Below are 14335 nucleotides of genomic sequence, written 5' to 3'. Positions count from 1 at the left end.
CACTATCGAAACATAGTCTGGAAAAAAACCAGAAAACAAGAAAGTAAACAAAAAGCGAGCCATAAAGTTACACTTATTTTACAGCCATACTGGCCACAAAAGTCCTTGACTCAAAAGTACATTTGTTTTCACGTGCTTAATATTGGATTTTGGTAGACAATTGATGTGCTTGATAAATAGATCCATGGGATGGATTGTCTATAAGAAAACAGCATTTTATTCTCCAAATAAAATTGCTTGGTTGTAAATGTGTCAGCTGGGTATCAACATATTACTATTATTACTCCTGTTTTGTTCCTTGAATTGTAATGATTCAGTCCCAATCCTTTAATCTGCTGCTGCCCAGCGCTGCCTGCGTGGTGTAACTCTCAAAGGAACAGTTGTGGCATTTTTATTTGCCGGAATGTATTTTATTGTAAAAATAAATAAATAAATAAATCCCCCCAGCATTCCCAGTGCCCTGCAGAGCATTTCTATGTGAAACACCCTGCAGAGCCGTTAAGCCCTTTCTTAGCAGGGAAGAGGCATTTACTGCTGAATCCATCAGCAAAGAAGGAAGAAATGCACCTTAAACAGGGATTAGTGGAGGAAACTGTTTGTTTTAAGGATCTTGGGGAAAAAACACATTGGACGTGAAGGTTTCAGATTAAATCTAAGTCGTCTACGGTCTTCATCATGCCGTAGAAAAAAAGCCCAGCAGACTAGCACAGAGGCAGCCGTGGGCTTCATAGGACCCTAAACTTTAGTGGGGGATAGGAATGTAAATCTACGAGATTAAAAAAAAACAACAACTTGATTTATGCTATAATGAATGTTTGTTTTGATATACATTACAATGAAATAAAATATTCAAATTGTGATTATATCACAAGTAGGAGCGTCTGCCCATCAGTCTCTCACGGATTTTCTCACTGCTATAACAAAGCAAACTTCCTGCTTGAATACAGGCGACAATTCAGAATATCGTTATCTCTTTTCTAAAGAATTGGTTAGAATCACTTAACTGCCACCATTGGAGTTAATGCGATTAAAGCTTTGCGACGGACTATATTAGGTTGACATGTGTGGTTAAATAACAAGGTAATAATCAATGTTTTAAACATAGAAACATACAAATTTACAGTAGGCAAGAACCACCCAGCCCATCTAGTCTGCCCACGTTCCCGATGTAAAGACTTTAATCAGTCTTAGACTCGGATAACTTTATGCCAATAGAGCATGTTTAAATTCCCTCTCTGTATTGGCCTCTACCACTTCTGATGATATGCTGTTCCGTTTACCTACTACCCTTTCCGGTAAGTAAATCTTCCTTACATTACATCTAAATGGATATTTCATTTACAAGACTGTGTGCCTCACCATCCCAACTACTTTATAAGTCTTTCTAATTCACCTTATTTGCAGGGTGACAACCTTGGCTATTTATCACTGGCTCTTAATGATTATTACTTCTCAATTTAGTTCGGTAACTGCAAGCCTTACAAGGGGCATCAAGGAGGTAAGCTTAGGGCAGATAAATTATTATTTGTACAGGTCTTCCCCATATGGCATTGAACTTTTAAGCTAAATTTCTCTAAGACCGTTGATTAAAATGCAAAATGGTAGTTTTCGGACTTTGAGAAATACATTTAATTATACTAAAAGCTGTACAGGTGACTGGTCAAATTATAGTGTCCTAGGATCACATGAGAGCCATAAAAATGTCCTAACTGAAAATAACAATTGTTGGATCAGCTACATAATTCAGCACATTGTACCAGTGATAGACAATCTGAGCAAATATGCAAAACAAAGAGTTTAATAATTCTAATAGAAAATCATTTCTGGCATAAAAAGGTAAGAGACATCCAGTTTCAGCTAATGGGTTTAACATTCATTTATATACTTAAAGGTCAGGGAGCTGTCTCAAATTCTCAATATTATCTGCGTCCCTTGAGAGAATAAAGATACATTTCATATTCTAGATGGCCTTCAATACAGGCTGGCACCATAGGTCAAACCCAAGGCGATACGTAAGCCCTGTATATTTTTTTATTTTAGAACATAAGCCAAAGGCCGTCCCAAAATACCTTATTTTTCTCTTTACCCCAGCATATTCCTATTGCCACCTCCATTCCAACCTACATTTAGCTTTCTCAAAAAAAATTAATAATTGGACAACGTTAGACAGAAAGAAATAATCCCAAATAAAACTATATTACTGCGTCAAAGACCAACACAGACGTATTTCGAAATGATAGATTCTTTTGTGCAAATGTGACATTTATGATAAAACAGAAAATCTATTTTACTTTGCTGATGGGTTCGCTTGACAATCATTTTCATAGAAATATATATATATATAAATATTTGCTTTTTTTCAGATATGTGATAGCTCCAGACTAAGAATGGTGAAATTAAAATATGAAAACACTAAAAACGTATTCCACCAGCATATTCTGCATATCCACTAGGCAGGTATACCTTAACAAGATGGACCCTCATTCTAGATTGGCCATGACTACAGCTGGCCTCTTCTAATATTAAGAATAAATGAATATCTTTAATGTGGATGGGGGCAGGTTTTAGACGCCAAGTAAACCATTTAGTTAGCAAGCTTGGAACCAGAAATAGTGGTTCTCCAACCCAACACGTAATTTTAAAGAAAAATATTTTGGTGACATGGTTTGCGGATGCTGGGAGAACATGACCGCAGACGCTGAAGCCGGGTCCAGAAGAAGCCGATCAATAGCACATCCATCTATGCATATTCCTGTAGATAACACTTCATTTGACAAAACTCTCAAATGCTTTGAAATATTTAGGAAGCTGTCTAGGCTATCTTATGAATGCTTTATTGCAGCCTCAAAACTACCCAATTAAAATCCCTGCTTTGAAAATAGAAAGTAAATTGCACTTGTGAGAACCTTGAGATCGAATCACAATTCATTTATCTTTGCTCTAAATCTCCAAGAACTAGTGGGGACTGCACTATATTTATTATAAGAGGCACTTTACATTTTTCAGTGTCAGCCGAGAGCACATCACAGAATGCAGATGCGCTGATCCACCATCCATTTTAGGGTAGATCAGACAAACGCCATGGACACAGGGTATTCGAACCCCGGAACGGATCTGCTGTAAGTTCTACAAATGTAGAACAAATGTAGAAGCCCGACATGTGGATCTGACTCAATGTTTTCTCATTGGATGTGGGTAAAAATAATTGGGAATGGAAATGCCTGCTAATGATTACAAGCACCTCCATGAACTTCTACGCGCTCAAGCCTCTTCATTCTTAGATCTGGCAAGAGGGAGGCAGAACCCAACTAGATGAGACTGGCATCTAGCGCTTTGTACACGGCATTCATAGTTCAGGCATAACTGTAATTATTTTCCCATCTTAGAATTTAGGGGATTTAGTTCTAAAAAGAAGATTTCTTTACTCAAAAAACCCCCAAAACAATGAATCTGGGAGCTGAGCGTTTTATACATTTTATAAGATGCTTTCATCCAAGTAGACGGGTAATATTTTCTTTACAAACAGCGAGCCGTGTTCACAAAGGTGCGTTATCAGAAGTCCGAAACAACATAAGCATTCACACACATATAGGTTTCTACGCAGCCTATTTCTTGAATGTCGGTTCAATAGGACTGGGAAGTGCATATTCCAGTTCCAAGTTCAATTGTTACAGGTGTGAAAATTGTGACTATGTATAGTATATAGTGTAAACTCACGAGAACAGGGCTATTTTCTTCTTATGTACTGGTATTAGTCTGTTTAATCGTATTGGATACCCTGACTGGCTTTACAGCGCCTCAAAGGCTCCTCACAGACAGATACAATATAACAGCTCACACAAGCACTGTTACAGATAAAGGGAATACAGCAGACTCATTGTAACTGATCAAACACACAGACAGCACAGAAATCATTAGCAACCTCTGTATTTTCTGTGTGTGTAAACTTCGCCCATACTGGACTGCGCCTTGTTAACCTCTTCAGTACTGGAGCGTAAAGGTGCCCAAATGATGGAAGGGTGGCGGGTTGGATGCTGGGCACTTTGGCTGCAATGCCCTTGAACATTATTACTAATATTTTGTTCTTTTAAAAATGTGGCAATGCTTATTACATCCATATGAAGAAAGGCTGGTAGTTCAGTATTTGTACCATTAGGCAAGTGCTTGCGACACTTGGACATAACACACACTCTCTGTTTAGTCTGCGATTGTATTGTTTTGCTATTGTTTTACTAGACTGCGCTGGAATAAACTCTCTGGAGCTCCAAGGTACGTCAGTACAAACACTGCAGTTTTAAAGTAGAGGTCACCCTGCCGAGGACCTTCTTCCCAGCTACAGTAACATACAAATTGCTGCTACTGCTTTGTGGTGGCATACTGGGAGATTATCCATTAGAGCACTTGGTCCCATAAGGCCTTGGAAGCCCTTAGCACAGGCTTAGTTTTCCTGATGGGTAATCCATCACTGTTACTAGATTCCCTGGCCATCCACACTCAACAGAATGCCAATAGCCCGCAAGCCTCCTGACACATAAATTATTGTTATTATCATTAATATTATGTATATATCATTAATATATTTATGCAGCACTTTTTAAAATACATCTATTCAAGGCGAATGATGAGACTAGAATAGAAAGACTAAAACAAACCGATACATTAAGTAATGAGGGCCCTGCTTGCAAGTTTACAATCTAGAGGATAGCTTTATTTTTACCAGCATTAAATTATTTATGTACTGATAATTTTAAATACAAAATGATAACAGGAAAAAGTAAAACCTGATCCATGATATGATTTAAATTCTTTTACATAAATATCTTTTACATAGAACTGATCTTAAAAACCAATGCTCACATTTTCTATTCTATCCTAAAATTGCTTGTTTTGGGGGTCTTTTTTGTAATTAACATGTTTTTTTTTTACTGTTTGCACCAAAGTATGTAAACAAAAATCCTTATCAGAACAAACTACAATAAAATGATCTTGCTTTCCCATTTTATGTGCATTTCTTTTTCCATTTTTAACTGGCTGATACACATTACCAAATAAGCAAATATCTGCTTCAAATGTCACCAGACCGCAGCTGATAGATGAGCTTTTCATGTCCCAATCAATACTAGATTGAATTTGGCCTGCACTGTAATCTGACCTATTCAATGGTTTCCTTCAGCAAAGAAGGCGTTAATTTTCATGCCATTAAGCTAGGAACAAATTGTTATTTCTTATACTAGACAAGTCAGATGACAAGCAGGATAAAAAAATTATAATGATGTGATTTACCCAGTCTCAACTTTAATCTAGCAAATTTCTTGCATCCAAGGAACCGCAGATGAATATACATTCTAATTCTGGCTGCCTTGCTGTAACTCTTAGAGGAACATGAAACCAATAACATGAAAATATCATCTCTGAAGATTATGAAAAAAGGAAAATAAAGTATGGGTTCAGGGCGGATTAAAGCAGAGGAAATGATCTAGTAATTTGCCTTTCAAATTCAAAAGATAAGGAAAGTAAAAGGAAATATGGAATATAGTGTATGTTTCTACTGTACGTTGTATTTGTACCGTATAATAATACAAAGATATAGGCACTTATGAATAAAAAAAGTATTCTGGTATAAACATTAAAAAGTAGTTGTATCACTATAGCAACCAATGGAACGGTCCAGGAACAAAGAATTGTAATACTTTGATAAGATTTATAACACATGCTGAAAATACTAAATAATGCAGTGTGGGGCTATATGGCACAATATGTGAGCTGAATGAACTTGCTAATAAGCCAGCTAAAGGTCGGTATGATGCATACAAATAACATCAAAACATATACTAATATAATCCATAGATTTCCGCATTTTTAGTTTTCATTTAAAAATAATATATTTAATATTAAAGTAAAACATATATATATACTTGTATATATATAATATAAATGTACTGTTAATTTTCTGCTAGGTACATCAAGTGTTCTAAAAAAAACAACAATTAAAATATTGCAACACAACCCACAATTAAATTTGAGTTACATTTTTTTCATATGCCTTTCAAAAAATCATATGGTATAAAGTATTATCTACCCCCAATTGGTATTACTCAGATTTTCGTGTTTCTACTAGATTTCACAAAGTTTCAACATTTTCAAAACACTGTGTCATTTTCAAAGCAGCTTGTGTCCCATACATCATATCTTCAAGAATTTCCCAACACAACCTCTACAAATTGTCCCTGTGTTTAGAAATGTTGTCTAAGGCATGGCCTGGAGGAATCTAAATCATGAAGATGGAATCTAAATCAGTAGAAACCGTATGATCAGCGGTAATCCTATTCAAATCTCTTAACCAGATTAATAGATTCTCTTTAAAATAAAGCCCTCCTTTGTGATTTGATGATGTATCCAGCCTTTTAATAAGTAATTGGTGACATTAAAGAATAGGTATCTTGGGAAAGTAACATACATTATGGAACAATTCAATTGATGAGGATTATTGACTGACCTCAACTAATGGTCTAGGTTTACGTTCCACAGAAAACCGGAAATGACAGAGTTCACAGTAGCTGGTGTTGGAGGATGAAAGCCAGTGCTCCAGGCAGCTGCGGTGTATTGTCCCTAGAGTCCCAGTACATTCACAAGGTGAGAGAAGGTCCTCTTGGGTACTTCCTTCATGGCATATCCTGCACATTGGGCGGTCATTGAAGGTACTAAAAACAAAGAATAAATGAAAATCATTTTGCAATACCAAGACAGACAGAGAGACAACAGGAACATTAGAAGAACTTAACTTGGAAGTATTTATGAAGAATGTATCCTGGTGTCTTCCAAAGTAAACTGAGAGAGTAGATCAGGATTGAATATAAATAACTTGGCAACAAGGCATCTGAATTAAGTAGGACATGACTCACTTAAGTCTAAAGAAAAGTTGTCCAACTGGAGACCTACCAGTTGATGCAGACCCAACTGTAATAAGACTGTAACAAGCCAGCCAGAAAAATCAAGGTATCAGAGTCCATCTTGTCTGCTTATTTTTTTTTTGCTGTAACGGCCTCAAACCTTAGTCTTGCTTTAGTATAATTCAGGATAATCTTATGTTTAAATCGCCCATGTTTAAATTGCCTGACTGTATTAACCTCCTTACTTCTTCTGGGAGGATGTTCCACTTATCTACCACCCACTCAGAATAAAGCATACTTATTTTGTTCTCCTGGCTGTCTGGATTCGTTGGCATAATCCAAAAATAAAAACAATGTAACTGATCTAGCAGCATCTAAAACACACATCTTAAAAAAATGGTGTCTACACCACTTTCAAAAAACAAAATTATAAAAAAAACCTTAAATTTAAATGTAACTATAAAAACACTCACAATATCCCATCTTCATCCCACTACAATACAATAACTGTTTAAAGTAATATAGCTAGTGTATGCAGGCACAATTCCAAAAAATAATTGCATTTATGTAATTACATTTTCGGTTAGTTGAAAAAACTATTTATTAAGTAATTCATTTATCTACCAATTTGGGTAAATTGCTTTTGCGTGGAGAATGAAAATAAAATTTGTGTTCTTCAAATAGATTTTTGGGAACATAGTTTTTTTAGGTAGATCTTATTATGTGCCCTTATTTCATATATAAGAGCACTGCACGACATATCACGTTTCCATTGGAAGTCACAACGAGATCTGATGGTAGGGGTTCTGTTGGGCTGAGTTGGGCTGGATAGACTTCAGCTACTGGATACACGGATGCGATGGTCCCGGTAAGTGCTTGTCTTGTCCTATCTCGACTCCTGAATTCACCAGGGGTTAGGCAATCGCCCTGTGCACGAATCTCCCTCGATCGGCGTTGAATAGCACCAAGACGACGGCAGGAAGCCCTCGGGTTGGGGCACACACGGCAGGAAGCCCTCGGGTTGGGGCACACACGGCAGGAAGCCCTCGGGTTGGGGCACACACGGCAGGAAGCCCTCGGGTTGGGGCACACACGGCAGGAAGCCCTCGGGTTGGGGCACACACGGCTAGAAGCCCTCTTGCAGGGCACACGGCTAGAAGCCCTCTTGCAGGGCACACGGCTAGAAGCCCTCTTGCAGGGCACACGGCAGGAAGCCCTCTTGCAGGGCACACGGCAGGAAGCCCTCTTGCAGGGCACTCGACTTGGGAGTCCACTTAGTGGGGCGCTGGCCCCAACTCAGGAACCAAAGCAGGAACCAAAGCAGGAAGTCCTAAAACGTAAATGTCAAGGCCCAGACTGCAGGGCTGGGCAGGTTTATAAAGGCTGTTTTGATCATGAAATCAACTGCAGCTGGACCTGATAATCCGTCAGAGTGGTTCTGAGTGGCAAGGGCGGCCACTAGTGGCTGGAAACGGGAGTGAGCAACTCAAAGTTCAAACAAGTCCAGGCAGCGAAGGGTGAACGTTACAGTATGGCCCATGGCTCTTCATGTTATTGATTAGCTGTTGGATGTTTGCTACTGTGATGGTGACTGGTTCCTGTTCTAAGAGCTTGCGATGTTCTGCTCTCAGGTCTTGGAGCCACTTTGGATTTGTGTTATGTGCTGGAAATACATATATATATATATATATATATATATATACACACACATATATATATGTTCTCCCAAAGAACATGGCATATGATTTCTGGGGTTTTTTTTCTAAACTTTCTCAACTTCTGCTTTCACAACTGAATGTCTGACACTGTAATGTGAATTACGGTGAGGGCACGACATGAAAGTACATATTAAGTAATATAATCAATTTAAGATGAGACATTTATTAAATACCAGTAGGTAAATAGGGATAAGTGACAGTTCATGAGTGAAGGCTATAATAAACAAACCTTCCAAATTTTGCAGAAATCAGAAACAAACACATCTGCTTCCCCACATAGCTATACACTCAACACTTACATTAGGATGCATAGAAATTTAATAAGATGTCTCTGTGAATTTAAATTACAGTTCTGGGCAGCATGTCATCGAAAATATATTACGGGATTACAAAGGGCAACAAAATAAACAAAACTGAGTTTTAGAACCTTATAATGAGATACATTAGCCTAAAGTGGGTTGCATATTCTGGGAACTAAAAAAGTGATTTGATTACCATATTCAAGGTCAATCTATGGAACTCCTAAGATTATCTTCAAAATATCTGCTGTATGAGATCACTTATTTTATGGGCACAGTGAAGACACAAATCCTCAGTCAAAAAAAAATATAAAATGATTTCCACAGACGCATGGGATTACGGGCACAGAAAAGTTGTCTCACATTAAAGAATTTCCTGTATATATGAGACAGATAGCAGTTTCAATGTATGGAAGGAATGGACACATCTGTGAGAAATTTAAATTTTATCCAGTTGGGTATATGTCCATTAAGAACAATGGATTGTCATACCCCACAGGCTACCATTAATCAGCAGGCAAGAGAACACTGTTTGGTCAAACCCACTCCCCAACAAGGTCCCACCAACTCCCTGCATAGTCCCTACCCTTTTAAAGGGAAATTGGGTTAGCCCTGCCCCTAAATGTGGCTAGCTCCCCCCCTTATCAGAGTCACACCCTGAAGAGAGGGGGCACTATACATTACAAAAATGCAAGTGCCAACCATAAGATCTTAGAAGCCATGGTTAGCTTGTTTGTGAAATATAAATAATAATAACCATCGGTGGAAGAGTAAAGGAGCAAATGAATATGGAGGAATCACTCAGCTATGATGGTGGAGGTGTCCAATTAAGACCATAAATACTAACTGCATCTTTATTAATATTAAATGTATCAAAAATAAGAACAGTATTTCCAGAAAAGCCAATATATGATTGTTTTTCAGATATCATTCCACAAAATGTGTGTATCTGATTTTATAAACCCTTTAAAACCAGTGTAAAAATGGTTTCTGCTGCAACAGAGTAAGTGTTTCATATTGATAACGATAGTCAATTTATGTAATTGGTGGTCAAGAGAGATCACAACATAGATACCTTTAAGAAGAAGTAGAAATAGCTAAATATAAAGCAGTCTATTACGACACTCTTTATCAAGGAAATGTACCCATGTATTTTTTTAATTAATCTGGAGTAGGACAGATGCGGCCAACAATAATTTCAATGGAACTCAATCCCAATTTAAAAGACTCTCTATTCTACTCTATTATGCCATTTACTTAATATATGTCAATGTTACAACAACATAAAGGGACAGAATAAGGCAAGATGATTAGAGGCAATTCCCATTGAGGTTTTATTAGCTAACACTACAGTGTTTGTGAAACCTTTATATTTCCGCAGACTACAACCAACATTTTCTACCCACCAGAGAGGTACACAATATTTGATCCCATGAGTTGAACAGTTACAGTAAAGTCCTATAAAATAAACTTTATATCAGCCTTAAAGGACATTGTTTTATAAAAACACATACTTTGTACAATTAAGAAAATTGTAAAATAAAGATTTTATTTTGAATTAAGAATTGTTTAATTAACTAAGGATTGCTGGTATGACTCACATTTTGTTACAATTTAGAAAAATGGAGGCACAAATCTCCTGTAAAAGAAAAAATAAATTATTATATATCCAGGCCATTTTAATTAGTTAATCCTGTTATTTATCTATACTTGCCTTAGCAATGCTATTTAATAATAATGCAGAATCCAACTACCCAGTCTGTATTCCCCATCACAAGCATTAAGTATTACTTAAATATATAATAATTTGTCACAAATAGACAGATAGTTTTCACCATCATTCACGGATCTTTTAAAAAATAAACAGCTCCTACCTGTATAAAGATATGAAATCTTGCATTAGAAGAATGGGTCTACTATACCTATAGTGGGAGGCCATGTTCATTTTAAACAGCATTTCTGAATTATTTGGCTGGCATGGTGCTGCACTTCCATTAATGCTGTTTTTTCACTTAAGAAGTCATGGTTGGTTGGAGGCATGTCATTTAGAATTGTGGCCAACTTAAATATGTTGCTGCATTAAAACAATATCTTCTTACTGATTTGCCACACACACACAGATATCAGCAAAGCCTCTAAGGTTATTTGACATCTATGCAGAGAGAGGACTTTCAAGACTCGCAGAGAGAAAAATATTTGCTTTTTGGCATGAGGGAATGTGTTGATAGAAGTAATTTATTGGAAATTGACACTAAAACACAGCCAGCAGGACATTAAAAGATTGCAAAGTAAGAGAACAGAAGCAAAATCTAAATCAAATCAATATTTGGTGTGACCACCCTTCTTGTCCTGTTGCAGAATAAATCTGGGGCCAATCAGATGCCTCCCTGATGGTTTTGCATGTTGGATAAGTATCTTTGTGACCAAATCCCCAACTTGCTTGCACAAATGTAGTCCCAAACTTGCAAGGAACCTCCACCATGCTTCACTGCTGCCTGCAAACACTCATTCTTATACCACTCTCCGGCCTTTTTTATATTTGGTCATATGCTCATGAGACAATGGCCATGCAAATATTAATGTAATTTATGTACAATAAAGGCACCCAAACAAAAAAATGTCTACAAAACAATCTCCTGCCTGCCCACCCCAGCCGTACCTCCTCTAAACATTATATAAAAACATATGTCAAAGAAATGTTCTTTTATGAATATTTATTGTGCAAGCAGCATCAGAAAAGATCATCTTTGTAAACAGAATACAAGCAAACAGCTACAGTACAAAACACCTGTAAAGACAATGAGCTTCTAAGCAGCCCTCGGTCCAAGGAGCAGTATCAATGACACTTGAGCAGAGTATATTTACATAATACTGTATATCTTGCATAAAATAAATACTGTTAACGAGGGAACATTAAGGAAGCATAAATTCATTCAAATATAATAAAATATAGAGCCGCCTTTCCTTGGGGAGTTTATTTCCTGACCCTGCATCCTGTGAGCGGGAAATAATTTACAGCTATCAATTGGTGTTGCTGATTGTTTGCTACCAAAAGCAATCTACAATGGGAAGAACATTACAAAATACAGTATGTAGGGAAGAACTTTCAAAATTCTCTTCAAATGTAGGAACATGCTAAAAATGTAAAGTATTACTGAGGTTAGTTTTTAATTTTAGAGGGATTTTCTACTGGACCTGTCACTAGGGGCAGGCAGTGATTAGTGTTTCAGGCTTTAACTCTTCATTTGGGAAGGTTTTTAGTTCCCCAAAGACTGTACTTTTTGCAATTTTTTTTTACCATATGTCGGTTTAATCAAGATTTCCCTTTTCTGTGTTTGATGTAACCACACAAATTATTATTTTTTTCAGAAAAAATATGGCTTTCATTGGAAACCATAGAAGCATGCAAAAATGTTTTTTTACTATATAAAAAAAATAACTTTTCTTTTGTAAGTTTGCTTAGAAATTCTTCTACACAGTAGGAGCCACTGATGAACAATTACCCAATTTTCCCTGATTACAGACATAGCCCACATCTATCCCTTACATAGTACCCTATAGGTATTTTAATACTTCAAGTTTAAGAGATTAGGTGTAGTGAATGTATTATATTTTTATTATACTGTAGTGCTAGAGCAATAGGAATGTCAGGGGTTTTTACTGATTATTATTATTATTGTTGTTGTTATTTATTTTTTGTACCATTATCAGTGTAAAAAATATTGTGTCTTCCTCTCTTCCCTACGATCTCTCCTGCACTGATCACACTGTGATCAGCAAGCACGGCGCCACTAATTTGCATTGCTGATCGCAAGCAGGGGGAGCAATCAGAGATCTCCTGTACTCCAGTGGCCTTCCGGTGGGCATCAGCAGGGAATCCCCTATTACGCGATAGGGCATTCTTTATATAAGGAGAAATTAATGAGAAAGATGGAGTTTGCAGGACAGTTGTAGTTTTACCTCACTGGATCTATTCACCAAGCTGCAAATGCAGTTAAATTGGCTATAAATTAGAATCATCTGCAGCTGCAAACTCTCTAAAGCCATCTTGCTTTTGCAGTAAATCACTCTCACCATGCATATGCTCAAGTGCAGGAGAGAGAGGGTGATTTGGAACATTCCCAGGGGGGGTGCAAGGTAAAATGGGAGCCACTCTTCCCTGCACAGTCAGATAAAAATAATAGTAAAAGATTTAAATATATATATAAAAAAATATTAACCAATGGGGGTGGTGATTGCCAAAGGGGCAGGGTGGAGGTGTAATGAAATAAACCGTGGAGGTTATAGGGCCAAGGTAAAACCCTGCCATCTGATTCTCGGATGGACAAGGGATTGTGATAATTGACCCAGCAAACAGTCCAGTTTGGCCATACATCAAGATTATGACCTAGAGGTGTGTCTGCACCCAGTAAGATTATAATTTAGTACTCAAAGTATTAAGAAAATTAGATGTCAATAAGATAAGTCAATACTGGTAACAGTTAGAACTTTTATTCATTCAGTCTGTACCTCAGAAACCAAACTTAAATGTGTTCATGCCAGACTGGCTTTTAGTCTGATACCAGTACTGTCACTAGTTAATATCCCACATTTTGAGGTCAGACTTAATATCTGTCTGATTAATATTTAAAACTACCCAATTGTTTTTTAATCAACCTTGTACTTTACACACTTGTCTTCTTTATGTTGGAAATTACAATTCAAAAAATCCCCTCCTTTGTTGAAAGAAGTCTCTCCATTTTATTCCTTCAAACTACTACAAGGATTCTCTTCTTCAAGTATGCAAATTAGCTTTTAAAAAAATGACTACACACACAAACAATGTAAGAACTACGTCGATATGCCTGTTGTTCCTCTGGTTGTGTTCTTCCTGAGGCTGTTAATGCAGAAATTAAATGGTTAACAATGAAGTAAACGCAGTGTTTGCGGTACCTCTGAGTGGTTAGAGTCCGTACTACAGTTGACAGCAGTTGACCGTCTTTTGCTGAAACTTGCATGACATACTGTGGCTGCCCATTCACAAGACTGGTACAATCTTCCACCGTCTTTCCAGAGGGGAGAGCGCTTGTACAGTCTGGTAAGACCTCAGGAAGGTGACTGCAGCGGCTGGTTGTCATAGTGACAGAGAGCAATTATGGTGCTAATGGCTTCTGTATACGTAGCGTGCTTCCATCTGCAAGAGACGGGGGGAAAAAAGCGTTAGGCTTTGACTTGCTAATGGTGTGGCACATGGATTACATTGTACACTTTGTGTAATAGGCTTCTATAGTTCTGAAAACAGAGGACAAGCAGCCTTTGGTTCTAATAGGCTTTAACACATGTTGGCGAAAGCCTTGCAGCTGGAAAAGTTCTAATGTGCAGAACATGCACTTGCGATAAAACAGTTGCATTCATCCTATAAAAGAAATGGCATAGTTTTATACATTTG

General features: G+C 37.3%; 1 protein-coding gene across 1 annotated transcript in view; it reads right to left on the bottom strand.

The window, feature by feature from the left end:
• The window catches only part of LOC149302941 (E3 ubiquitin-protein ligase MARCHF3), a 34981-nt gene extending 20957 nt beyond the window's left edge, over window positions 1-14024 (bottom strand). The window contains exons 1-2 of the mRNA XM_089481853.1: window positions 13840-14024; window positions 6497-6701 (exon numbers count right to left, since the gene is read on the bottom strand). Of these exons, the coding sequence (XP_089337979.1) occupies window positions 6497-6701; window positions 13840-14024 (390 nt within the window). The remainder of the gene's footprint in view (window positions 1-6496; window positions 6702-13839) is intronic.
• Between the last annotated feature and the right edge of the window lie 311 nt (window positions 14025-14335).

Source organism: Sceloporus occidentalis, unplaced genomic scaffold, assembly GCF_023333645.1.
Source record: "Sceloporus occidentalis isolate IW3139 unplaced genomic scaffold, rSceOcc1.0.p SCAF_16, whole genome shotgun sequence".
NCBI classification, from domain to species: domain Eukaryota; kingdom Metazoa; phylum Chordata; class Lepidosauria; order Squamata; family Phrynosomatidae; genus Sceloporus; species Sceloporus occidentalis.
The sequence above is the reverse complement of the archived record's forward strand: the minus strand, read 5'-3'. Positions and strand labels throughout refer to the sequence as shown.